Source organism: Lepidochelys kempii, chromosome 2 (assembly GCF_965140285.1).
Source record: "Lepidochelys kempii isolate rLepKem1 chromosome 2, rLepKem1.hap1, whole genome shotgun sequence".
NCBI lineage: Eukaryota > Metazoa > Chordata > Testudines > Cheloniidae > Lepidochelys > Lepidochelys kempii.
The window spans coordinates 272516321-272541419 of NC_136381.1; the positions used below are offsets into that span (position 1 = coordinate 272516321).

At 44.2% G+C, this 25099-nt stretch overlaps 1 protein-coding gene across 18 annotated transcripts in view; it reads left to right on the forward strand.

The window, feature by feature from the left end:
• Positions 1–25099, forward strand: part of SMARCD3 (SWI/SNF related BAF chromatin remodeling complex subunit D3) — a 225019-nt gene that overhangs the window by 116593 nt on the left and 83327 nt on the right. For all 18 annotated transcript variants that reach the window (XM_078851894.1, XM_078851895.1, XM_078851892.1 and 15 more), the window contains one exon: positions 1139–1181. In XM_078851894.1, the coding sequence (XP_078708020.1) occupies positions 1139–1181 (43 nt within the window). The remainder of the gene's footprint in view (positions 1–1138; positions 1182–25099) is intronic.

A 25099-nucleotide genomic window follows, 5' to 3' on the forward strand; every position in this document is an offset into this window, starting at 1 on the left:
TCCCACCCCCACAAACAGTGCCTCGGGCCTGGCCCCAAGAAGAGAAGAGAAACTGGTGTCCCAGGCCCCACTCAGGAGGAAGGCTGCACATCGCTAGTGAGTGTGGGAAGGGCATGTACCGCCCCTGGAAAAAGGTGAAAACATCGGTCCTGGGGAGACAGAAACTAAGGGGTCCTCAGGAGAAATGGGAATGGAGGAGGGGGGACAGGAGCAGCCCCAGGGCCTGGTGGGGGCGGGGAGGGGCCTTCCCTCATTCGCCTCCCAGAGATGGACTGATTGATCCCCTGCTCAAGGGATGGAAGTGTCACTCCTCTGAGCAGAGGGGGGCCAAGTTTCTCCTCTCTCTGAACTGCTGGGGCTGCAAGGAAACGGCTTGATGGGCACCGACAGTGTGTGCAGTTTAAAGTCAAAATCCAGGGACACTGCCTTTGCCTGATTCCAATTTCATCAGCATGCCTTATGCACACACTGTGCCTCATATAGAGGGGTGTGTGTGTGTGTGTATACACACCTGTGCTTGGAACGTAGATGCATAATATATATATTTATATATACACACACAGATATACATGTCCATACATGCTTGTATAATTCACATGTGTACATACACATACCCGTGTGTGTACAATCACACACACACACACACACCTCCTTCCATGGACATGCATGGACACACATTAGGATATCTGTTTGAACAATCAATCGACAGACATGCACCATCAAGTATGCACATATGTATATACACACAAATGTATGGATACATATCTACATATGGCTACACACACTCCTACATAAATGCTCTCGCACAGACTCTCACAGTCATAATGTATTCATAGATCACACACACACGCACACACACTGCTGCCCCATACTATAGAGGACCCTGCGGTCACAGAACTTGAAGACTTCTTTTTCCAAGGTGTGTGACAGAAAGCCCTGATTTTTTCTTAGTTGCCCCCACCCCTCGGAATGGCTGAGAGAGGGGGTCCTAAGTACTGGGTAAGGCTGAGACCTCTTTGCCAACACATGCACAGCTGTGCACCAGCATGTGGAGATGTCAGGGTAATTTAGCAGGTGGCCTCGTTACTCCTAGATCTGTCACCATGGTAACGTGTTTTTTTCTTTAAAAAATGTACAGTGCCAAGAGGAGGAAGATGGCTGACAAAATTCTCCCTCAGAGGGTGAGTCACTTTCATTTCCTATTCACTTCACAGTCTGCTCAGCACCTTTGTTTATTCAGATGGATTTTAACAAATACTTTCACTTTTTGTTTAAAGATGTCTAATTAAAAAGTAAGTAGCCTGCTGGGTGAAAGTCTAGAGAGTGAGGCCAATGCTGGGGCTGGGAGTGTGGAGCAGAGCTCAGCCTGTGCCCTCCTTGTGTGAAGGGTTAGCCCTGCTGACACTGCTGCATGCAGGGAGGGCCAGGGAGCTGGGCTGCAAAGGACACAATTAGGCACTTGTGCCCTCTGGATTTTGAAGGGGTTTTAAATCAATGTTTCTGTGGGTAGCCAAACGCAGGTTCAGAGTTCAACACCTGCCTGCAGGAGATGGGCTCCTCCTCACATTACAGTGGCCCAGCAGTTCATTCAGCTCCTCGTTTTCAACCATATTCTCTTGCAAGTAAACTGTCTTAATCAATGTCTACAACAGGGCTAAAAGGGTCTAGATTATCCAGAGAATTAACTTGGGTGTCCCTGAGAATTACTCTAGTTGCCTTTGTGTGGCCCTCTACATGCACCTGATCTGACTCACTTCCTCCCCACTGCTTAAACTCTCTAACTTTCTTTTGCAAGCCCCTGACCTCCTCCTCTCTGCTGGCATCCCCTTACTTTTAAGCTAGCATGCAAACCCCATAACACGTGCCCTGACCTGAATTGCCCCCACCTTCCCTTGGAGCAAAACCCTCACATCATCTCACCCCGATACCCTCCTGTTCACCCCTCCCCCAACAACCATCTGGTCCCAAAAGACAAACTATAGCCTTCACAACAAGCAACTTTATATCAATCACTTGATACTAGCCTCTCTTCCACTACCATTCCTCACTCCAGATGCCAACACCCCTTTGATAGGCACTCAGAACCCTTCCACAACTCATCAGTCAGCCTCCCTTCCCTTTGCTAGCATTTATTTCCAGCTTCCGAGCTCTTCCTTTATCCCCCATAAGTAGATGGGCCAACCATTCCAACACATTAATTGTCTCTTGGCCCCTGTGAGATGCAGGTGTCTTGTCCCACAACTGTGAACCCTTTCTCTGCAGCCTCCTGCTCTGAAAGACCCAGGCCTAACCTTCTAGTCTTAGAACATAACCAGTTTTCAGGTGTTGCTGCTTTAGGAATTGGGTTGGAATTAAACCCAGGAACTTCATGATACTCACATTCTCCTAAATTTTTTATGTCTGCTCCGTAGGGAGCCTGTCCTTTCCGAGAATGGGAGTTCAGGCTCTATATTCTTTCAGCTTTGTCTCTTTCGCACACTGGTCCCCAGTGGGCCCCACCCAGCTTAGACTGTTAGATCATAAAGTCAGAAGAGACCATTGTGGTCATCTAATCCTGGCCATAGAATTTTCCAGAATTAATTCCCATTTGAACTACAGCAGATCTTTTCGAAAAAACATCCAACCTTGATTTAAAAATTTCCAGTGAGAGAAAATCCACCATACTCCTTAGTAAACTTTTCCAGTGGTTAATTACCCTCACTGTTAAAAACTTGTTTTATTTCTAGTCTGAATTTGTGTAGCTTCAATTTCCAGCCTTTGGCTCTTGTTATACCTTTGTCTGCTAAACTGAAGAGCCTTCTATTATCAAATGTCTGTTTCCCATGTAGGTACTTGTAGACTGTGATCAAGTCATCCCTTCACTTTCTCTTTGATAAACTAAACGGATTGAGTTCCTTGCATCTTTCACTACAAGGCAGGTTTTCCAATCCTTTCATCATTTGAATGGCTCTTCTCTGAACCCAATTTATCAACATCTTTCTGGACCACAGAACTGGACAAGGTATTCTAGAAGCAGTTGCACCACTGCCAAATACAAAGATCTTTGAGAGATACCCTTCTATTTTATGTGGTGAGAATGGAAGTTATTCCCATGTTTGTTAAAGGCTGCAGTTTCCCCCCTTCCCAAAACAAAAGCACATAGCTCCCGCAAATGGAACTGACTCCACTGGCAGCAAAAGACCTATCTTTATTTATTCAATTACTGGTAACTCAGTGGTGTTTAAGGCCTTTTCTACACTACGGAATTTTACCCAAAAGCTGCACTGGTGGTAGCACCAGAGAGAGCCTTTGTATAGACAAAATGTGGCTTTCGCTGTTTTTAATCACTATGTCAGCTAAATCATTGATACAGTGATAAAAGCCCTGGAAGTGGCCAGAGTTTCATCTACAGTAGGTTTTCCACCAGTGCAGCTGAGTAATCTCAAACTAACTATGTAATTTAATCTTTTCCAGACTTCTTCTCTCCTCCTCCCTATCACTCCCTTCTGGGGTAGGTGAATAGGATAAATATCACCTCTTCCATTAACTGGAAAATCTCTAGCTGTGGTTATTGGGAGTATGCACAATTCATGCTTCCAAGTCTCATGAGAGCTTTCTATCCAATCAGTGGCTGGATATAGACCCCCCCACACCACTCTCCCCCATGTGACCTATATAGTATGTGATAAATATTTTTCAGTCATTCCTCAGCCATTTTGTTGCCTTTCTCCTAATGCTTCCTGGAGGTTGAGGGAAAGTCTCAAAACAAATTGTACTCACTCTTAAAAACTATCTTGTTTTCTGAGTAAGGAGTGGGGAAAAGTAGTGAGAATGAGTGGTTTCCTCACTGTAGGCTGCTGGTTCCAGCAGTGGCCTTGGCAGAGAGGCTGGAGAATGGGCAAACAGATCACACCTACTTGGACACACACATGCTCTGATTAAGCCTGTACTGCAGCCAGTCAATGCTGGAACTTCGTACTGCTCTCTGCTGAGAGCCAGCACAGCTGCTACCATTGTTAGCTGCTTGAGTTGTGCTTAATTTTGCATATATTTAATTGTACACAGCCAGCTCAGCCTAGCGTGACACACAGGCAGACATGTTGAAAAATTACAAGGCTGAGAGTTTAGTGGGTTATATTCAGCAACATTAACTTCAAATCTGTTTCTTCCTCTTTCCCTCACATCACCTCCACCTCATGGTCTTTTTCAAACCTTATACCCATCCCACTTGCTCCCATGCCCTCCTGGTCTTCTCCTGTTCTCTCTGAATGCCAGTTCCATCTCAAAAAAGATCACAGCCATCCATCACCTCTTCATCCTCTGTTCCCTGTGGTCTCTTGGCTCTCAAGACCTGGATCCCGCATCTGACAGCCTCTGTAGACTCCCTCTCTTATGGTGGTCACTTCTCTCAAAGTCTCTTCCTTGAATTGTCCCAAAAGAAACATGATGGGCTGTCATGCTCCCCTCCTTTGGCTCCAGCCCTTCATGCCTTCTCCCCTGAACAGCACTCATCTGTTTCTTAGAATCATAGAATATCAGGGTTGGAAGGGACCTCAGGAGGTCATCTAGTCCAACCCCCTGCTCAAAGCAGGACTAGCACCAACTAAATCATCCCAGCTAGGGCTTTGTCAAGCCTGACCTTAAAAACTTCTAAAGAAGGCGATTCCACCACCTCCCTAGGGAACCCATTCCAGTGCTTCACCACCCTCCTAGTGAAAAAGTTTTTCCTAACATCCAACCTAAACCTCCCCCACTGCAACTTGAGACCATTACTCCTTGTTCTGTCTTCTCCCCTTCCATGTCCTCTCTCCTTTTCCCCTTCCCCGCCCACCCAGCTTCTTCCACATCCACCTTCTTCTCCGACTCTGATTCATGACTCTCCATGTGTTAGCAACAAGAAGGTGGCCAGGGAAAGTGTGGGCCTGTTACTGAATGGGGGAGGCAACCTAGTGACAGAGGATATGGAAAAAGCTAATGTACTCAATACTTTTTTTGCCTCTGTCTTCATGAACAAGGTCAACTCCCAGACTACTGCACTGGGCAGCACAGTATGGGGAGGAGGTGACCATCCCTCTTTGGAAAAAGAAGTGGTTCAGGACTATTTAGAAAAGCTGGATGAGCACAAGTTCATGGGGCCGGATGTACTGGATCCGAGAGTGCTAAAGGAGTTGGCAGATGAGATTGCAGAGCCATTGGCCATTAACTTTGAAAACTCATGGTGATTCGGGGAGGTCCTGGATGACTGGAAAAAGGCTAATGTGTAGTACCCATCTTTAAAAAAGGGAAGATCCTGGGAACTACAGGCCAGTCAGCCTCACTTCAGTCCCATGAAAAATAATGGAGCATGTCCTCAAGGAATCAGTTTTGAAGCACTTAGAGGAGAGGAAAGTGATTGGGAACAGTCAGCATGGATTCACCAAGGGCAAGTCATGCCTGACTAACCTACTTGCCCTCTATGATGAGATAACTGGCTCTGTGGATGAGGGGAAAGCAGTGGACGTGTTGTTCCTTGACTTTAACAAAGCTTTTGACATGTTCTCCCACAGTATTCTTGCCAGAAAGTTAAAGAAGTATGGGCTGGATGAATGGACTATAAGGTGGAGAGAAAGCTGGCTAGATTGTCGGGCTCAATGGGTAGTGATCAATGGCTCCATGTCTAGGTGGCAGCCAGTATCAAGCGGAATGCCCCAAGGGTCAGTCCTTGGGCCAGTTTTGTTCAATATCTTCATTAATGATCTGGAGGATGGCATGGATTGACCCTCAGCAAGTTTGCAGATGACACTAAACTGGAAGGAGAGGTAGATACGCTGGAGGGTAGGGATAGGATACAGAGGGTGCTAGACAAATTAGAGGATTGGGCCAAAAGAAATCTGATGAGGTTCAACAAGGACAAGTGCAGAGCCCTGCACTTAGGACAGAAGAATCTCATGCACCGCTACAGACTAGGGACCGAATGACTCAGCAGCAGTGCTGCAAAAAAGGACCTAGGGGTTACAGTGGACGAGAAGCTGGATATGAGTCAACAGTGTGCCCTTGTTGCCAAGAAAGCTAACAGCATTTTGGGGTGTATAAGTAGGAGCATTGGCAGCAGATCGAGGGACGTGATCATTCCCCTCTATTCGGCATTGGTGAGGCCTCATCTGTCGTCCTGTGTCCAGTTTTGGGCCCCACACTACAAGAAGGATGTGGAAAAATTGGAAAGAGTCCCACGGAGGGCAACAAAAATGATTAGGGGTCTGGAACACATGACTTATGAGGAGAGGCTGAGGGAACTGGGATATTTAGTCTGCGGAAGAGAAGAATGAGGGGGGATTTGATAGCAGTTTTCAACTACCTGAAGGGGGCGTTCCAAAGAGGATGGATCCAATCTGTTCTCAGTGGTACCAGATGACAGAACAAGGAGTAATGGTCTCACGTTGCAATGGGGGAGGTTTAGGTTGGATATTAGGAAAAACTTTTTCACTGGGAGGGTGGTGAAACACTGGAATGCGTTACCTAGGGAAGTGGTAGAATCTCCTTCCTTAGAAGTTTTTAAGGTCCGGCTTGACAAAGCCGTGCCTGGGAAGTCAGGCCAGGAATCTTGACTCTCCGTACTGTGCACATTGCTTCTCAAAAACAAGTGGATTGAGAAATAATTCACATTCAAAGTGGGGAGAAGAAAATGCAGCCTTCCTTGGAGCTGACTGTATTCTACGGTTGATGAGTTTTAGCTTGGTGAAGGCCCTGGACTCCCAAGTGAGTCGTGGATATGTACCACAGAGATGGCTTGGTTCATTGGTGCTGTGCTGTCAGTGAAGAAACATGCTTAATTGAAAAGGACCTACAGGATCACTATCATTAGTCCTTATGTCAAGAGCTACTAATGATTCATAGACTATCAGGGTTGGAAGGGACCTCAGGAGGTCATCTAGTCCAACCCACTGCTCAAAGCAGGACCAATTCCCAACTAAATCATCCCAGCCAGGGCTATGTCAAGCCTGATCTTAAAAACCTCTAAGGAAGGAGATTCCACCACCTTCCTAGGTAACCCATTCCAGTGCTTCACCACTCTCCTAGTGAAAAAGTTTTTCCTTAACTTAACCTCCCCCACTACAACTTGAGACCATTACTCCTTGTTCTGTCATCTGCTACCACTGAGAACAGTCCAGATCCATCCTCTTTGGAAGTAGTTGACCTAGTACTCTTCCTGTGGTCCTGCTTTATAGATGGTTGTAGCATTAGTGAGCGAGCTGGGTGTGTTTTAGCACCAGATCATGTGAAAGCTTGATGAGTCAGAACTCTTGCCAGGGAAAAGCTTGCTTTCCTCCCTGTTTCTTTTCCTTTCTCTGCTGTGTCTAAACAGGCTTTTATGTATTTATTCCTCCTGAGTCTTCTGCACCAAGAGAGTTAAACTAGGATGCAAACTCCCAGATTAGTGATCCCACAGTGTCGGCCCCAGTGCTATCAGGGATCTATCTAGGTACTTAAATAGCTGCCATTACCATAACATCTGCACCATGATACCAGATGCAGTATGAGGCTCATTCTGAGGGGTCTCTGATCTGGAACAATCCATGAGCATCTGGCTTTCAGAGAGCAGTTTTCTCCAGCCCCAGTGGGTAGCTGAATGCCTCCCTGTGCTTTTGCTGCTTGTACACTACGGTAATGTTGACCTTGTGACAACCACCTTTACAGTGTCACAAAGGAATAAGAAACCTAGGACTCATCAGCCTCTTGGGCCTGTCCTCTGTGATATCAGCCCATGTGCCCTCTGAGAAGGAGCCTTCATAGACTGCATCTTTTCCATCTTCAGATGAAGAATCACTGAATTCCGAGGAGTCTGATGGGTCAAAAAAGATGATGACATAGTGGCATCCACATAATCTTTGCCTCTTGATCATTTTAAGAACTTCTAGGTCCTGATCAATGCTTTTTTTGCCTCTGTCTTCACGAACAAGGTCAGCTCCCAGACTACTGCACTGGGCAGCATAGCATGGGGAGGAAGTGACCAGCCCTCTGTGGAGAAAGAAGTGGTTCGGGACTATTTAGAAAAGCTGGACGAGCACAAGTCCATGGGGCCGGATGCGCTGCATCCGAGAGTGCTAAAGGAGTTGGTGGATGTGATTGCAGAGCGATTGGCCATTATCTTTGAAAACTCATGGCGGTCGGGGGAAGTCCCGGACGACTGGAAAAAGGCTAATGTAGTGCCCATCTTTTAAAAAGGGAAGAAGGAGGATCCTGGGAACTACAGGCTAGTCTGTCTCACCTCGATCCCTGGAAAAATCATGGAGCAGGTCCTCAAGGAATCAATTCTGAAGCACTTAGAGGAGAGGAAAGTGATCAGGAACAGTCAGCATGGATTCACCAAGGGCAAGTCATGCCTGACTAATCTAATTGCCTTCTATGACGAGATAACTGGCTCTGTGGATGAGGGGAAAGCAGTGGACATGTTGTTCCTTGACTTTAGCAAAGCTTTTGACATGGTCTCCCACAGTATTCTTGCCAGCAAGTTAAAGAAGTATGGGCTGGATGAATGGATGATAAGGTGGATAGAAAGTTGGCTAGATTGTCGGGCTCAACGGGTAGTGATCAATGGCTCCATGTTTAGTTGGCAGCCGGTATCAAGTGGAATGCCCCAAGGGTCGGTCCTCGGGCCGGTTTTGTTCAATATCCTTATAAATGATCTGGAGGATGGTGTGGATTGCACCTTCAGCAAGTTTGCAGATAACACTAAACTGGGAGGAGAGGTAGATACACTGGAGGGTAGGGATAGGATACAGAGGGCGTTAGACAAATTACAGGATTGGGCCAAAAGAAATCTGATGAGGTTCAACAAGGACAAGTGCAGAGTCCTGCACTTAGGACGGAAGAATCCCATGCACCGCTACAGACTAGGGACCGAATGGCTCAGCAGCAGTTCTGCAGAAAAGGACTTAGGGGGTACAGTGGACGAGAAGCTGGATATGAGTCAACAGTGTGCCCTTGTTGCCAAGAAGGCCAATGGCATTTTGGGCTGTATAAGTAGGGGCATTGCCAGCAGATCGAGGGACGTGATCGTTCCCCTCTATTTGACATTCGTGAGGCCTCATCTGGAGTACTGTGTCCAGTTTTGGGCCCCACACTACAAGAAGGTTGAGGAAAAATTGGAAAGAGTCCAATACACTCTCCCTAGTGAGGCAGACTAGCCTGTAGTTCCCAAGATCCTCCTTCTTCCCTTTTTTTAAAGATGGGCACTCCATTAGCCTTTTTCCAGTTGTCCGGGACTTCCCCCAATCGCCATGAGTTTTCAAAGATAATGGCCAATGCCTCTGCAATCACAACCGCCAACTCCTTTAGCACTCTCGGATGCAGCGCATCCGGCCCCATGGACTTGTGCTCATCCAGCTTTTCTAAATAGTCCCGAACCACTTCTTTCTCCACAGAGGGCTGGTCACCTCCTCCCCATGCTGTGCTACCCAGTGCAGTAGTCTGGGAGCTGACCTTGTTTGTGAAGACAGAGGCAAAAAAAGCTTTTTCCACATTAGCTTTTTCCACATCCTCTGTCACTAGGTTGCCTCCCTCATTCAGTAAGGGGCCCACACTTTCCTTGACTTCTTCTTGTTGCTAACATACCTGAAGAAACCCTTTTTGTTACTCTTAACATCTCTAGCTAGCTGCAACTCCAGGTGTGATTTGGCCTTCCTGATTTCACTCCTTCATGCCTGAGCAATATTTTTATACTCTTCCCTGCTCATTTGTCCAGTCTGCCACTTCTTGTAAGCTTCTTTTTTGTGTTTAAGATCAGCAAGGATTTCACTGTTAAGCCAAGCTGGTCGCCTGCCATATTTACTGTCCTTTCTACGCATCCCGATGGTTTGTCCCTGTAACCTTAAGAAGGATTCTTTAAAATACAGCCAGCTCTCCTGGACTCCTTTCCCCCTCATGTTAATCTCCCAGGGGATCCTGCCCATCAGTTCCCTGAGGGAGTCAAAGTCTGCTTTTCTGCAGTCCAGGGGCCGTATTCTGCTGCTCTCTTTTCTTCCTTGTGTCAGGATCCTGAACTCAACCATTTCATGGTCACTGCCTCCCAGATTCCCATCCACTTTTGCTTCCCCTACTAATTCTTCCCGGTTTGTGAGCAGCAGGTCAAGAAGAGATCTGCCCCTAGTTGGTTCCTCGAGCACTTGCACCAGGAAATTGTCCCCTACAGTTTCCAAAAACTTCCTGGATTGTCTGTGCACCGCTGTGTTGCTCTCCCAGCAGATATCCGGGTGATTGAAGTCTCCCATGAGAACCAGGGCCTGCGATCTAGTAACTTCCGTCAGTTGCTGGAAGAAAGCCTTGTCCACCTCATCCCCCTGGTCCGGTGGTCTATAGCAGAATCATAGAATCATGGAATATTAGGGTTGGAAGGGACCTCAGGAGGTCATCTAGTCCAATCCCCTGCTCAAAGCAGGACCGATCCCCAATTAAATCATCCCAGCCAGACTCCACGACACCACCCTTGTTGCCCACACTTCTAAACTTAATCCAGAGACACTCAGGTTTTTCTGCAGTTTCATACTTGAGCTCTGAGCAGTCATACTGCTCCCCTACATACAGTGCAACTGCCCCATCTTTTCTGCCCTGCCTGTCCTTCCTGAACAGTTTATATCCATCCATGACTGTACTCCAGTCATGTGAGTTATCCCACCAAGTCTCTGTTATTCCAATCACATCATAATTCCTTGACTGTGTCAGGACTTCTAGTTCTCCCTGATTGTTTCCCAGGCTTCTTGCTTTTGTGTATAGGCACTTGAGATAACTTGCTGTTTGTCCTGCTTTCTTAGTATGAGGCAGGAGCCCTCCCCTCTCGCACTCTCCTGCTCGTGCTTCCTCCCGGTATCCCACGTCCCCACTTACCTCAGGGCTTTGGTCTCCTTCCCCCGGTGAACCTAGTTTAATGCCCTCCTCACTAGGTTAGCCAGCCTGCTTGCGAAGATGCTCTTCCCTCTCTTCGTTAGGTGGAGCCCGTCTCTGCCTAGCACTCCTCCTTCTTGGAACACCATCCCTTGGTCAAAGAATCCAAAGCCTTCTCTCCGACACCACCTGCGTAGCCATTCGTTGACTTCCATGATTCGACGGTCCCTACCCAGGCCTTTTCCTTCCAGAGGGAGGATGGACGAGAAGACCACTTGCGTCTCAAACTCCTTTATCCTTTTTCCCAGAGCCACGTCGTCTGCAGTGATCCGCTCAAGGTCATTCTTGGCAGTGTCATTGGTGCCCACATGGAAAAGCAGGAAGGGGTAGCAATCCGAGGGCTTGATGAGTCTCGGCAGTCTCTCCGTCACATCGTGAATCCTGGCAAGCAGCAGACTTCTCGGTTTTCCCGGTCGGGGCGGCAGATAGATGACTCAGTCCCCCTGAGGAGAGAGTCCCCGGCTACCACCACCCACCTCCTTCTCTTGGGAGCGGTGGTCGTGGAACCCCCAACCCTAGGACAGTGCATTTCATGCCTTCCAATCTCTGGAGTCTCCTTCTGTTCCCTTCCCTCCCCTCAGATGTATCATCTAGTCCACTCTCCGCATTAGTACCTGTGGAGAGAACATGAAAATGGTTACTTACCTGTATCTGTGTTGCTGGTACATGGACGCTCCCCTTTCTTCTTCTGGAGGTCACATGCTGCCAAATTTCTTCACCGTCCTCCTGTCCCCTCAGCCTGCTCTGAATCTTCAGAACATTGTGCCCGTAGAAGCATATCCTGACGTCTGTCCAGGAAATCTTCAGTTTCTCTTATGCAACGCAGTGTCAATACCTGTTGCTCCAGACCTTGAACCTTCTCTTCCAATATGGAGACCAGCTTGCACTTTGTACAGACAAAGTCGCTTCTGTCCTGTGGAAGAAAGACAAACATGGCACATCCAGTACAGGTCACAACAGCTGAACACCCCCCATCCATATTACCTTCCTTCTACGGGCTTCCTCAGGAATTGTTGTAACTATGTCCATGAGTTTTACTAAAAATACCCATGACTAAAAACTAGCCTTAATTATATTCCATGCTACTTCCCAAATCTCCCTCATAAGAGAGTACTGAGAGATGAAGTGGTCTCCCTTCTCCAAATTAGAACTGAATTAATGATGTCTCAGTAATCCCATGGAAAAGGGTTTTATTTCCAATATTTCCTCAGTACAAAAAGTTAAAGGTGTCCTTCTTTCCACACAGGGTTTAAGAAAACAGAACAAATACATCCCAAGGTTCACATTCTGTATAGTGACCTTAACTTCAGGTAGCATGGTGATGGATGCGGAATAAAGATCTGCATTATCTCTAGAATTCCTTCTTGTTGTTGCCACAGGATTTGTTCAGCTCTCTTGATTTAAGGGATCCATCATTCCTCATATCTGTCTGACACACAAGAAGCAGCCCTGATTATGTGTGTGTTCAGATAATTTCCAGAACTAAGTTCTTTCTTTTGTCCTTCCTATAATTTCACCTGAACTGCTCCGTAATAACCACAATAATGTAATTAAATTAGGGCCGTCGATTAATCGCAGTTAACTCACGCGATTAAATCAAAAAAATTTACTGTGATTAAAAAATTAATCATGATTAATTGCCCTGTTAAACAATAGAATACCAACTGAAATTTATTGAATAGTTTTGGATGTTTTTCTACATTTTCAAATATATTGATTTCTATTACAGCACAGAATACAAAGTGTACAGTGCTCACTTTATATTATTTTTATTACAAATATTTGCACTGTAAAAAACAAAAGAAATAGTATATTTCAATTCACTTAATACAAGTACTGTAGTGCAATCTCTCTATGATGAAATTTGAACTTACAAATGTAGAATTATGTACAAAAAATAACTGCAATCAAAAATAAAACAATGTAAAACTTTAGAGCCTATAAGTCCCCTCAGTCGTACTTCAGCTCAGACAAACAAGTTTGGTTACAATTTGCAGGAGATAATGCTGCCCACGTCTTGTTTACAATGTCACCTGAAAGTGAGAACAGGCGTTTGCATGGCACTGTTGTAGCCGGCATCTCAAGATAATTACATGCCAGATGCGCTAAAAATTTATATGTCAATTCATGCTTCAACCACCATTCCTGAAGACATGCATCCATTCTACTGACGGGTTCTGCTCAATAACGATCCAAAGCGGAGTGGACTGACACATGTTCATTTTCATCATCAGTGTCAGATGCCACCAACTGAAGGTTGATTTTCTTTTTTGGTGATTCGGGTTCTGTAGTTTCCACATCGGAGTGTTGCTCTTTTAAGACATCTGAACGCATTCTCCACACCTCGTCCTTCTCAGATTTTGGAAAGCATTTCAGATTCTTAAACCTTGGGTCGAGTGCTGTATCTATCCTTAGAAATCTCAGATTGGTACCTTCTTTGCGTTTTGTCAAATCTGCTGTGAAAGTGTTCTTAAAACAAACGTGCTGGGTTATCATCCAAGACTATTATAACATGAAATATATGGCAAAATGTGGGTAAACAGAACAGGTGACATACAGTTCTCCCCGAAGGAGTTTAATCACAAATTTAATTAACGCATCATTTTTTTAACGAGCATCATCAGCATGGAAGCATGTCCTCTGGAATGGTGGCTGAAGGATGAAGGGACATATGAATATTTAGCATATCTGGCACGTAAATACCTTGCAACGCTGGCTACAAAATTACCATGCAAATGCCTGTTCTCACTAAATTAAAAGGAACAGTCACTAGTGTGAAATGTCTGCCAGCTGCATGGAAACTATTTAAAAACGCCATAACAGAGGCTCAAACTAAATGTATACCCTTAACTGGGGGGAAAGAGGGGGGCGGAGTGGAGGGGAAGGACAAAAAATGCCACATTTGTTCAACAAGAGAGTACAAGCAGTTGGAGGCAAAAAGGCATCCTTTAAAAAGTGGAAGTCAGATACTACTGAGAAAAATAGAAAGGAGCATAAGTTCTGGCAGGTCAAGTGTAAACGTATAATTAGGCAGTCCAAAAAAGAATTTGAAGCGCAACAAGCAGAAGGCACAAAAACTAACAGCAAATTTTTTTTAAAGTACCTCAGAATCAGGAAACCTGCCAAACAATCGGTGGGGCCACTGGATGATCAAGGTTTTGAAGGAGCTCTCAAGGAAGACAATGCTGTTACAGAGAAACTAAATGAATTCTTTGCATCGATCTTCACTGCAGAGGATGTGATAGAGATTCCCACACCCAAGCCACTCTTTTTAGGTGACAAATCTGAGGAACTGTCCCAGATTGAGGTGTCAGCAGAGGAAGTTTTGGAACAAATTGATAAATTAAACAGTAACATGTCACAAGTACAAGATGGTATTCACCCGGGAGTTCTGAAGGAACCCAAATCTAAAACAGCAGACCTTCTGATTATAATATGTAACCTATCGCTTAAATCAGAATCTGTACCAGACAACTGGTAAATAGCTAAAGTGGTGCTGCTTTTTAGAAAAAGGCTCCAGAGACAATCCTGGCAATTACATGCTAATAAGCCTAACTTTAGTAACAGGCAAATTAGTTGAAGCTATAGTAAAGAACAGAATTATCAAACCCATAGACGAACACAATTTATTGGGGAAGACTCAACACAACTTTTGTAAAGGGAAATCATGCCTCACCAATCTGTTAGAATTCTTTGAAGGGGTAAACAAACATGTGGACAAGAGTGATCAAGGAATAAACAATGGAGTGGCAAAATTTGCAGACGATAGAAAATTACTCAAGGTAGTTAAGTCCAAAACAGACTGCAAAGAGTTACAAAAGGATCTCACAAAACTGGGGACCAAAATGGCAGATGAAATTCAGTGCTGCTAAGTGCCAAGTAATGCATATTGAAAAACATAACCCCAGCTATACATACAAAATGAAAGGCTTTAAATTAGCTGTTAGCACTCAAGAAAGTGATCTTGGAGTCATTGTGGATAATTCTCTGAAAACATCCAATCAGTATGCAGCAGCAGTCAAAAAAAAACTAACAAATGTTAGGAACCATTAGAAAAGGGTTAGATAATAAGACAGAAAATATCATAATTCCACTATATAAATCCCTGGTATGCCCACACCTTGAACACTGCGTGCAGTTATGGTCACCGCATCTCAAAAAACATATATTAGAAATCAAAAAAGTTTAGAGAAGTGCAACAAAAATTATTAGGGGTATGGAAGAGATTCCATACGAAGAGATGTTTCAGAGTAACAGCCGTGTTAGTCTGTATTCGCAAAAACAAAAGGAGTACTTGTGGCACCTTAGAGACTAACCAATTTATTAGAGCATAAGCTTTCGTGAGCTACAGCTCACTTCCTCAGATGCATATCGTGGAAACTGCAGCAGGCTTTATATATACACAGAGAATACGAAACAATACCTATTCCCACCCCACTGTCCTGCTGGTAATAGCTTATCTAAAGTGATCATCAGGTGGGCCATTTCCAGCACAAATCCAGGTTTTCTCACCCTCCACCCCCCCACACAAATTCACTCTCCTGCTGGTGATAGCCCATCCAAAGTGACAACTCTTTACACAATGTGCATGACAATCAAGTTGGGCTATTTCCTGCACAAATCCAGGTTTTCTCACATCCCCCCACCCCCCCACACACACAAACTCACTCTCCTGCTGGTAATAGCTCATCCAAACTGACCACTCTTCAAGTTAAAATCCAAGTTAAACCAGAACATCTGGGGGGGGAGGGGGGGAGGAAAAAACAAGAGGAAACAGGCTACCTTGCATAATGACTTAGCCACTCCAAGTCTCTATTTAAGCCTAAATTAATAGTATCCAATTTGCAAATGAATTCCAATTCAGCAGTTTCTCGCTGGAGTCTGGATTTGAAGTTTTTTTGTTTTAAGATAGCGACCTTCATGTCTGTGATCGCGTGACCAGAGAGATTGAAGTGTTCTCCGACTGGTTTATGAATGTTATAATTCTTGACATCTGATTTGTGTCCATTTATTCTTTTACGTAGAGACTGTCCAGTTTGACCAATGTACATGGCAGAGGGGCATTGCTGGCACATGATGGCATATATCACATTGGTGGATGTGCAGGTGAACGAGCCTCTGATAGTGTGGCTGATGTTATTAGGCCCTGTGATGGTGTCCCCTGAATAGATATGTCGGCACAATTGGCAACGGGCTTTGTTGCAAGGATAAGTTCCTGGGTTAGTGGTTCTGTTGTGTGGTATGTGGTTGTTGGTGAGTATTTGCTTCAGATTGCGGGGCTGTCTGTAGGCAAGGACTGGCCTGTCTCCCAAGATTTGTGAGAGTGTTGGGTCATCCTTTAGGATAGGTTGTAGATCCTTAATAATGCGTTGGAGGGGTTTTAGTTGGGGGCTGAAGGTGACGGCTAGTGGCGTTCTGTTATTTTCTTTGTTAGGCCTGTCCTGTAGTAGGTAACTTCTGGGAACTCTTCTGGCTCTATCAATCTGTTTCTTTACTTCTGCAGGTGGGTATTGTAGTTGTAAGAAAGCTTGACAGAGATCTTGTAGGTGTTTGTCTCTGTCTGAGGGGTTGGAGCAAATGCGGTTGTATCGCAGAGCTTGGCTGTAGACGATGGATCGTGTGGTGTGGTCAGGGTGAAAGCTGGAGGCATGCAGGTAGGAATAGCGGTCAGTAGGTTTCCGGTATAGGGTGGTGTTTGTGACCATTGTTTATTAGCACTGTAGTGTCCAGGAAGTGGATCTCTTGTGTGGACTGGACCAGGCTGAGGTTGGTGGTGGGATGGAAATTGTTGAAATCATGGTGGAATTCCTCAAGGGCTTCTTTTCCATGGGTCCAGATGATGAAGATGTCATCAATATAGCGCAAGTAGAGTAGGGGCTTTAGGGGACGAGAGCTGAGGAAGCGTTGTTCTAAATCAGCCATTGATTGTCATGCACATTGTGTAAAGAGTTGTCACTTTGGATGGGCTATCACCAGCAGGAGAGTGAATTTGTGTGGGGGGGTGGAGGGTGAAAAAACCTGGATTTGTGCTGGAAATGGCCCACCTGATGATCACTTTAGATAAGCTATTACCAGCAGGACAGTGGGGTGGGAATAGGTATTGTTTCATATTCTCTGTGTATATATAAAGCCTGCTGCAGTTTCCACGATATGCATCTGAGGAAGTGAGCTGTAGCTCACGAAAGCTTATGCTCTAATAAATTGGTTAGTCTCTAAGGTGCCACAAGTACTCCTTTTCTTCATACGAAGAGAGATTACAAAGACTGGGACTGTTCATCTTGGAAAAGAGATGATAGAGGTCTAAAAAATCATAACTAGTGTCGAGAAAGTGAATAAAGAAGTGTTATTTACCCCTTAACATAACACAAGAACAAGGGGTCACCCACTGAAATTAATAGGCAGCAGGTTTAAAACAAACATAAGGAAGTACTTCTTCAGAAAACACAGAGGCAGTGTGTGGAACTCACTGTCAGGGGATGCTGTGAAGGCCACCAGTATAACTTGGCTCAAAAAAGAATTAGGTCAGTTCATGGAAAATAGTCTATCAATGGCTTTCAGCCAAGGTGGTCAGGGACTCAGCCCCATGCTTCAGGTATCCTTAAACCTCCAATTGCCAGAAGCTGGCCGTGGATGATAGGATGGATCACTCAAAATTGACCTGTTCTGTTCATTCCCTCTGAAACATCTGGCACTGGCCACTGTTGGAAGACAGGTTTCAGAGTAACAGCCGTGTTAGTCTGTATTTGCAAAAAGAAAAGGAGTACTTGTGGCACCTTAGAGACTAACCAATTTATTTGAGCATGAGCTTTCGTGAGCTACAGCTCACTTCGTTGGAAGACAGAATACTGGGCTAGATGGGCCCCTGGTCTGACCCAGTATGGCCATTCTTACGTTCATGAGTCTTCCCAAAGTACCTAGCAGTAGCAGCCAGGAATATATGTTTAATCATTATAAGGGTTCACTGCTCAGAATGTGTGACTAGCTGTTCAGTAAATCTGCTCTCTACTCCAGTTGTTGAGTCCTATGATTTGCTGGAACAAGTTTATTTTTATACCACTGAGACTCTCTCTTTCCTAAAGGCTGTTCTTGGCTCAATCTGCAAATCCAGACAGATTTCAAGAAATTCAAAACAATCAATCTGGTTAGATCTTTGTCTCATCAAACCATGAGCTATTACTTCAAATTTCTAGAGTTCATGGGATTGTGTACCCAGGTCACTCCATTTGCTAGGCCTTGAGTAAAACCTCTACAAATTTGAGGCCTGTGCCTCAAACACCAACTTCCATTTGGTAATTTACCATTCCGATTCAAAGCTTTCTAGTGGTGGATAATCCCAGAATATGGGTGCAAAATGGTGCTCCTCACTATTCCCTCCCCATTGAAAGTGAAAGTGTGGTACACACTTTAGACATGCGTTGAGGAGCAAACCAAGACCAACTCAGTATTCAGGTTCTGTGAAATCCCAGGAAGGCCAAATTGCATATAAATGTGTTGGAGTTAAGAAACATTTGTTTAGCTCTCAAACGTCCTTCTACATGTGGGAAACTGAGTTCTACCATAATTAAACATATCCTAATATTCAGGTGTTGACAGGTAATACCACATTTATATACTGTCTCAACCATCAAGGAGGAACTCACTCTCATCTGGAATATCTGAGGCAGTTAGGGAGTGAAGCATCCATCATCCAGTGTTGCCAATGGCCAAGCATCACCAAGCGAACAACACTTTAGCAGGTAATCCAAGCCAAAATGCAATTCCCAGCACTTGTGGTCTCTGAAGACTGAGATAATGGCTATATTTTTACACACGTGAGGAAAACCAAAGGTTTACCTCCTTTGCAGTGAGGGAAAATTCAGTGTTCTCTAGTCTATTCCTGGGGTGCTCAGAGTATGGAGCCCTGACTGAAGCCTTTCTTCTGGGTGGGAGCAGGGATTTCTACGTGTCTTTCTTCCAGTGTCACTTATCCCAAAAGTGTCATGATTTTAAGAAGGGACAGAGCTCATATAATATTAATAGCTGCAGGCTTGGGCTCAGATCTTTTGGCATTGACATTGGAGCCTCCAGTTCATCTGCCATTTCCTACAGATCTCCTGTCACATTGCCAGAGACAAATATTGCCTTCAGATCTGAGCTCTCTGACCCTGACAGTTTGGATGATTGCACTTTGTTCAATTCTAATAATGATTTTCTTGAGCGGTCCATTGAATTTCAACATGGAAAACTTTACAGTGAAGTGGAAAATATTTTTCCGCATGAGTCTCTGTCAAAAGTATTTCATTTTTGGCTGCTGCAGTCCCTAATACTCTGTTCTGTTGTTTGATTCTAAAAGAATCTGGATCTATTTTGGGTACTTGATGTGGTCATGTTTAGGGGTCCCAGTCCTGGACCACTACCCTGAACAAGCACAGAACAGAGAGCTGGTCCCTGTTCCAGAGAGCTTACACTCTTAAAACAAGTGACAGCAGGTGGATACAGACAGATGAGGAGCACAAGGCTAGAATGAGGCATTATTGATCAGCTTGCTAGGACGTGGTCTCAGCAGATCAGCTGCCTAACAGTTGTCAAGCTGTTTTGTAGTTATCATGGCAAAGGGGAGTTTTAAGAAGAGATTTGGTGGGATTGTATTACTAAAGTTAATCTGGCAGCTGTGTTATACCAGCTCATCATGCTTCTATTCCCAGATCTTCAGTTCTTGCATACCCAGTGATGTAAAGGTTTTAAAGGAATCTTGCATGTAATTTCATCTGTTTGTAAGCTTCCATCACCTTTTGAGCTCAAATTGTGTGCCACAAAACTTCTGGAATGACTTTATTAAGATCCTTGTGCATACTTCCTGGTCCACCTCCTTGTGAAGCGTATGGCAGAGACAGTGAATTACGAATCCTGATGACGGACACCCCTTTATGGGGTGAACATGGTATTGCATCCACCTCCTAAATTCCTGCTCAAGACTTTGATTAAAATCTGTGAACTTCCCTATTCTTTTTTTTCCAAAACTCCATATTTTACCAGGAGAAGCAAAATATTATAGATGTAACATTAACTAGATGTTAGAGGAGTTCTCAGTGACTATCTAGGTAGAACAAAATTTATAAGCCCTTCCAATTTTTTTGTAGTTTATATAATAAACCGAGGAAAGAAACATCTGCTGCTCAGATTGTCAAAATGGATTAGATTTTGCATTCGGACTTGTTATAATCTAGTGGGTGTTTCAGTACCTGAATGTCGAAGAACACATTATAACATGTATACTAAGGTAACAGACATGACAGAAATAGTTTAAATACGTAAAGGAGGTCTAACGGGGCTTCTGCAGAATGTCTGAGAGACAGATCTCTCACAGAGCTATTTAAGAACATAAGAACGGCCATACTGGGTAAGACCAAAGGTCCATCTAGCCCAGTATCCTGTCTTCTGACAGTGGCCAATGCCAGGTGCTTCAGAGGGAATGAACAGAAGAGGTAATCATCAAGTGATCCATCATCCCCTGTCACCCATTCCCAGCTTCTGGCAAACAGAGGCTAAGGACACCATCCGTTCTCATCCTGGCTAATAGCCATTGATGGACCTTTCCTCCATTTAGCTAGTTCTTTTTTGAACTCTGTTATAATCTTGGTCTTCATAACATCCTCTAGCAAAGAGTTCCACAGGTTGACTGTGCATAGTGTGAAGCAATATTTCCTTTTGTGTTAAATCTGCTGCCTATTAATTTCATCTGGTGACCCCTAGTTTTTGTGTTATGAGAAGGAGTAAATAACACTTCCTTATTTACTTTCTCCATACCAGTCATGATTTTATAAACCTCTATCATATCCCCCCTTAGTCATTCCTTTTCCAAGCTGAAGAGTCCCAATCTTATTAATCTCTGCTCATATGGAAGCTGTTCCATACCCCTAATCATTTTTGTTGCCATTTTCTGGACCTTTTCCAATTCCAATATATCTTTTTAGAGATAGGGCGACCACATCTTCACCAGTATTCAAGTTGTGGGTGTACCATGGATTTATATAGAGGCAATATGATATTTTCTGTCTTCTTATCTATCCCTTTCTTAATGATGTCCAACATTCTGTTAGCTTTTTTGATTGCTGATGCACATTGAGTGGATGTTTTCAGAGAACTATATACACTGACTCCAAGATCTCTTTCTTGAGTGGTAAAAGCTAATTTAGATCCCATCATTTTGTATGGGTAGTTGGGATTATGTTTTCCAATGTGCATTACTTTGCATTTATCAACATTGAATTTCATCTTTCATTTTGTTGCCCAATCACCCAGTTTTGAGAGATCCCTCTGTAACTCTTCACAGTCTGCTTTGGACTTACCTATCTTGAGTTATAGTTAACTACCTAAATTACAAGGCTGCTGCTACTTGGAATTCTGTTCATGCAGTTATTCTATTCAATATTACTCTCATCTTAGCAGAGAAAGTGGTATACTGGTTCAGAAAATGGTCCATTCTAGTCCAGTATTTGGACTCTGATAGACTCAGTACCAACTACTTCAGATGAAGGTATAAGAAAACCTGCGGTAGGCAGCTGTTGGATAACCTGCTTCCAAAGACAGTTTTCTCCTAACCCTCTCTAGTTAGAGGTTGGCTTATGCCCTGAAGCAGGAGGTTTTAGGTCCCTTCCAAAACCCTTGTTTTTTTAATAAATCTTACAATCATAACTGTCATCAGGCCTCCCTCTCCAACTTAAGTAATCATAGCCAAAATATACAGCGTTAGCTCCTTGACTCTCTCCCGATAACTCTGCCACTCCAGGCACCTAAAATATTTTTTCCTGTTCTTCACTAAACTCCATCCACTCTTTCAATATCTCTTTGGCAATAATGTACTCAGAATAAAACCAGTATTCCAGGTTAAGTTGCATCAGGGACATATAGAGAGGGACAGTCCTGGCCAGGGACATGAGGTTTCTGTAGCCCACAATGACGTTGGCATTTTTTTTCTTTTTGGCCATGTTGCACTACAGCTTCATCAGATAGGTAGATGGATTGGGGCCCTAGGGTTCAATCCTCATGGTAGACACAATGCAAGAGGTACCAGGCATTGCTCCCACTATCAGACGCAGAGGTGGAGGATTAACTCAGGATGTCCCAGACCCTAGCCCTTCTCTGATATTGGATATAATGTTGAGGGGCTGAAAGAGAGGGTCAGTTCCAATTCTAAAATGATAGATTCTAAACCCAGAAGGAACCACTGTGATCCTCTAATCTGTCCTCCTGCATAACACAGGCCATAGAATTTCCATAAAATAATTCCTCTTTGAACTAGAACATATATTTTGGAAAAACATCCAGTCTTGATTTAAGCCCACATGATATGGGCTTATGAAGTCAGGCACCTGTATCATAGAATCGTAGGAGTGGAAGGGACCTCGATAGATTATCTAGTCCAGTCCCCTGCACTCATGGGAAGACTAAGTATTATCTAGACCATCCATGACAGGTGTTTGTCTAACCTGCTCTTAAAAATCTCCAATGATGGCGATTCCACAATCTCCCTAGGCAATTTATTCCAGTATTTAACCACCTTGACAGGAAGTTTTTCCTAATGTCCAACCTAAACCACCTTTGCTGCAATTTAAGTCTATTGCATCTTGTCCTATCCTCAGCGCGTAGGCAACTGGTAACTGCCGATGGGGGAGGCACAATGGCAGCTTCCCCCCTCGCCACCACAGTCACAGTCAACTTCCCAGTGGCTGCCAAGGCACCTTCCAGCAACACCCTCTTGACCACAGCTGCCCAGAGCCCCACTCCTTCCCTTTGCTCCTGGTCCCTGCTGCCTTCTCCGGACCCTCAATCCCCCTGGCGTGGCCTATGCCTCAGAGATTAAGGAGAATAGTATTTTTCTTCTTCCTTGTAACAACCTTTTATGTGCTTGAAAACTGTTATCATGTCCCCTGTCATTCTTCTCTTCTCCAGACTAAACAAACCCTGTTTTTTTCAATCTTCCCTCATAGATCATTTTGTATTCTCTAAAGCACTTGCAACCCCTCCCAGCTTGGTATCATCCACAGACTTTATTAGTGTACTTTTCATGTCATTATCTAAACCATTGATGAGGCTCCTGGGTGTTCCCAGTGCAGTGTGTGCTGCTGCTGTGGTGGAGTGGGTGTGGCTCATCAGAATGTTCATGTTCAGTTACTATTTACATGTTGCTAACATTTTCCTGAAGAATGTCAGATAAGAGAAATGACAATTTTAAGTAGTCTGTATCACAGCTAAACATGAATGGAGCTTAATGGGACAAAGAAAAGGTACTTCTCTGGCTCCAGGCCTTATTAGCAAGTCATGAGGCTCTGCCACACATCATATACAGTGCAAGGGAATGAATTAGGGGGACTCAGGGCTCAGCCCCAACCAAACAATGGCACAGGATGGATGAGGGGATGCCAGGGTTTGTGCAACATATGACTTGAATGGTTGAATTAATGAGTGTTCTCCTACATTGCAAGACCTGGAATGATGAGCTGGCCTGGAACTAGAGGAATGGCAGAAATAAAGATTTGGGCAGGGTTAGTGGCACAGTCCAGTCTTTGTTATGGTATTTCTGTAACAGCAACTGATTGGAGGCCTGACAGGAGTTACTTCCTGTGAAATGAACCTGTTTGTACCAGATATGCTGTATGCTGAAACACCTGTCAGAAAGTGTAGTAATGTATAATCTTTGGCCTGGTAGTAATGCCTTCTAGGCCCATGCTATCCATTTCCCATGTATCTGTGTGATATACTAAATCCAAACTGTATAACCCAGATTATAAACAGTAACAGGTGGCAAATATTGGCCAAGTTACCTTTACTGCTGTAGTACAGAAATATTTTAGCTGTTAAATATTTTTGCTGCTTAGTTGAGAACTGGAGTGAGTATTAGAAATGGACAAGAAGACTCAAGAGAGACTAAACTAGGAATTGTTTACTTGTGGCACCTTAGAGACTAACCAATTTATTTGAGCATAAGCTTTCGTGAGCTACAGCTCACTTCATTGGATGCAACTGTAGTTCACGAAAGCTTATGCTCAAATAAATTGGTTAGTCTCTAAGGTGCCACAAGTACTCCTTTTCTTTTTGCGAATACAGACTAACACGGCTGCTACTCTGAAACCTAGGAATTGTTTGTAATCCATTTCTTCTTTGGGCTTGTCTGCACATGGAGTTGTTCCTGAATAATTGTTCCTAATTTACTCCATGTCTGGACTCACTTATTCAAGTGTTTTGTTTAACCCAACTGGTCAGGCACAGTTAATCAGGAACATCTCCAAGTCTTAAAATGCTACCTGCCTCACAATTATCCACAGATCAGGTATTGCCAGGAGTAGATAGTCTGTGTCCACGCTCTAAGAGTATTTCTATACTGGGAAAATACATCACATTAGAAAATGTGCTGACTAATGTGATGTTAAACACAACTTAACATCTAGTATAGGAAGGGCTAGTCAAGTTTAAAAACAAATTTGCTGGTCATGGTTAATCATAGGGTCCACTGAACAAATTTTAAAACCCGACTCATCCTTGTCTGCACTAGGTGCTAAGTCATGTTTAACAGCATGTTAGCTTACACGTTTTCTGGTGCTGCATTTTCCCAGTGTAGAACACATCCCAGGAGGAAAATCATATGCCTATGGAACCAGGTTCTTCTTATCAAGTGGGGACATTGGGTGTGGGGTGTTGCATACCCCATCAGCTCCCTGGAGTCCCCTGTGCAGTAGCATGGAATGGGGACCATATGGATGCAGGGAGGGAGGAACTGCTACAAAGGTTCTGCTGAAGGATATGTGGAACCAGCTCCAGTCGTCGGCTCTGCAGCCTAAGGGGAGGACCCTGCCAAGCATCCAGCTCACTTGTTCAAATCTCTCTTTTCTCTTTTTCTGTGTCCCTCTTTCTTGTCTCCCTCTCTTCATGCCCTACTCCTTGCCAGCTCCTCTTAGAGCTTTTCTAGATTAGGAAAAGATATGTTTTTAAAAAGTGTGTTAGCCAGTATAGCTAGCCATAATATAAGCAGGACAAGTTGCATGTTAACACTTGTTAGCTGGTCATATTAAAGACTCTGGAGGAGTCTGGGGTTCATCTCAGCTGGCTAACACCTTAACCTACAACTTGCCCGGTGTATACTAGGGTTTTAAAAAGTGTAAGGTAACACAGTTGTTTTTAAAAGTGCCTTTCCTCTAGTGTAGAGAGACCCTAGTTTAAACAAAGA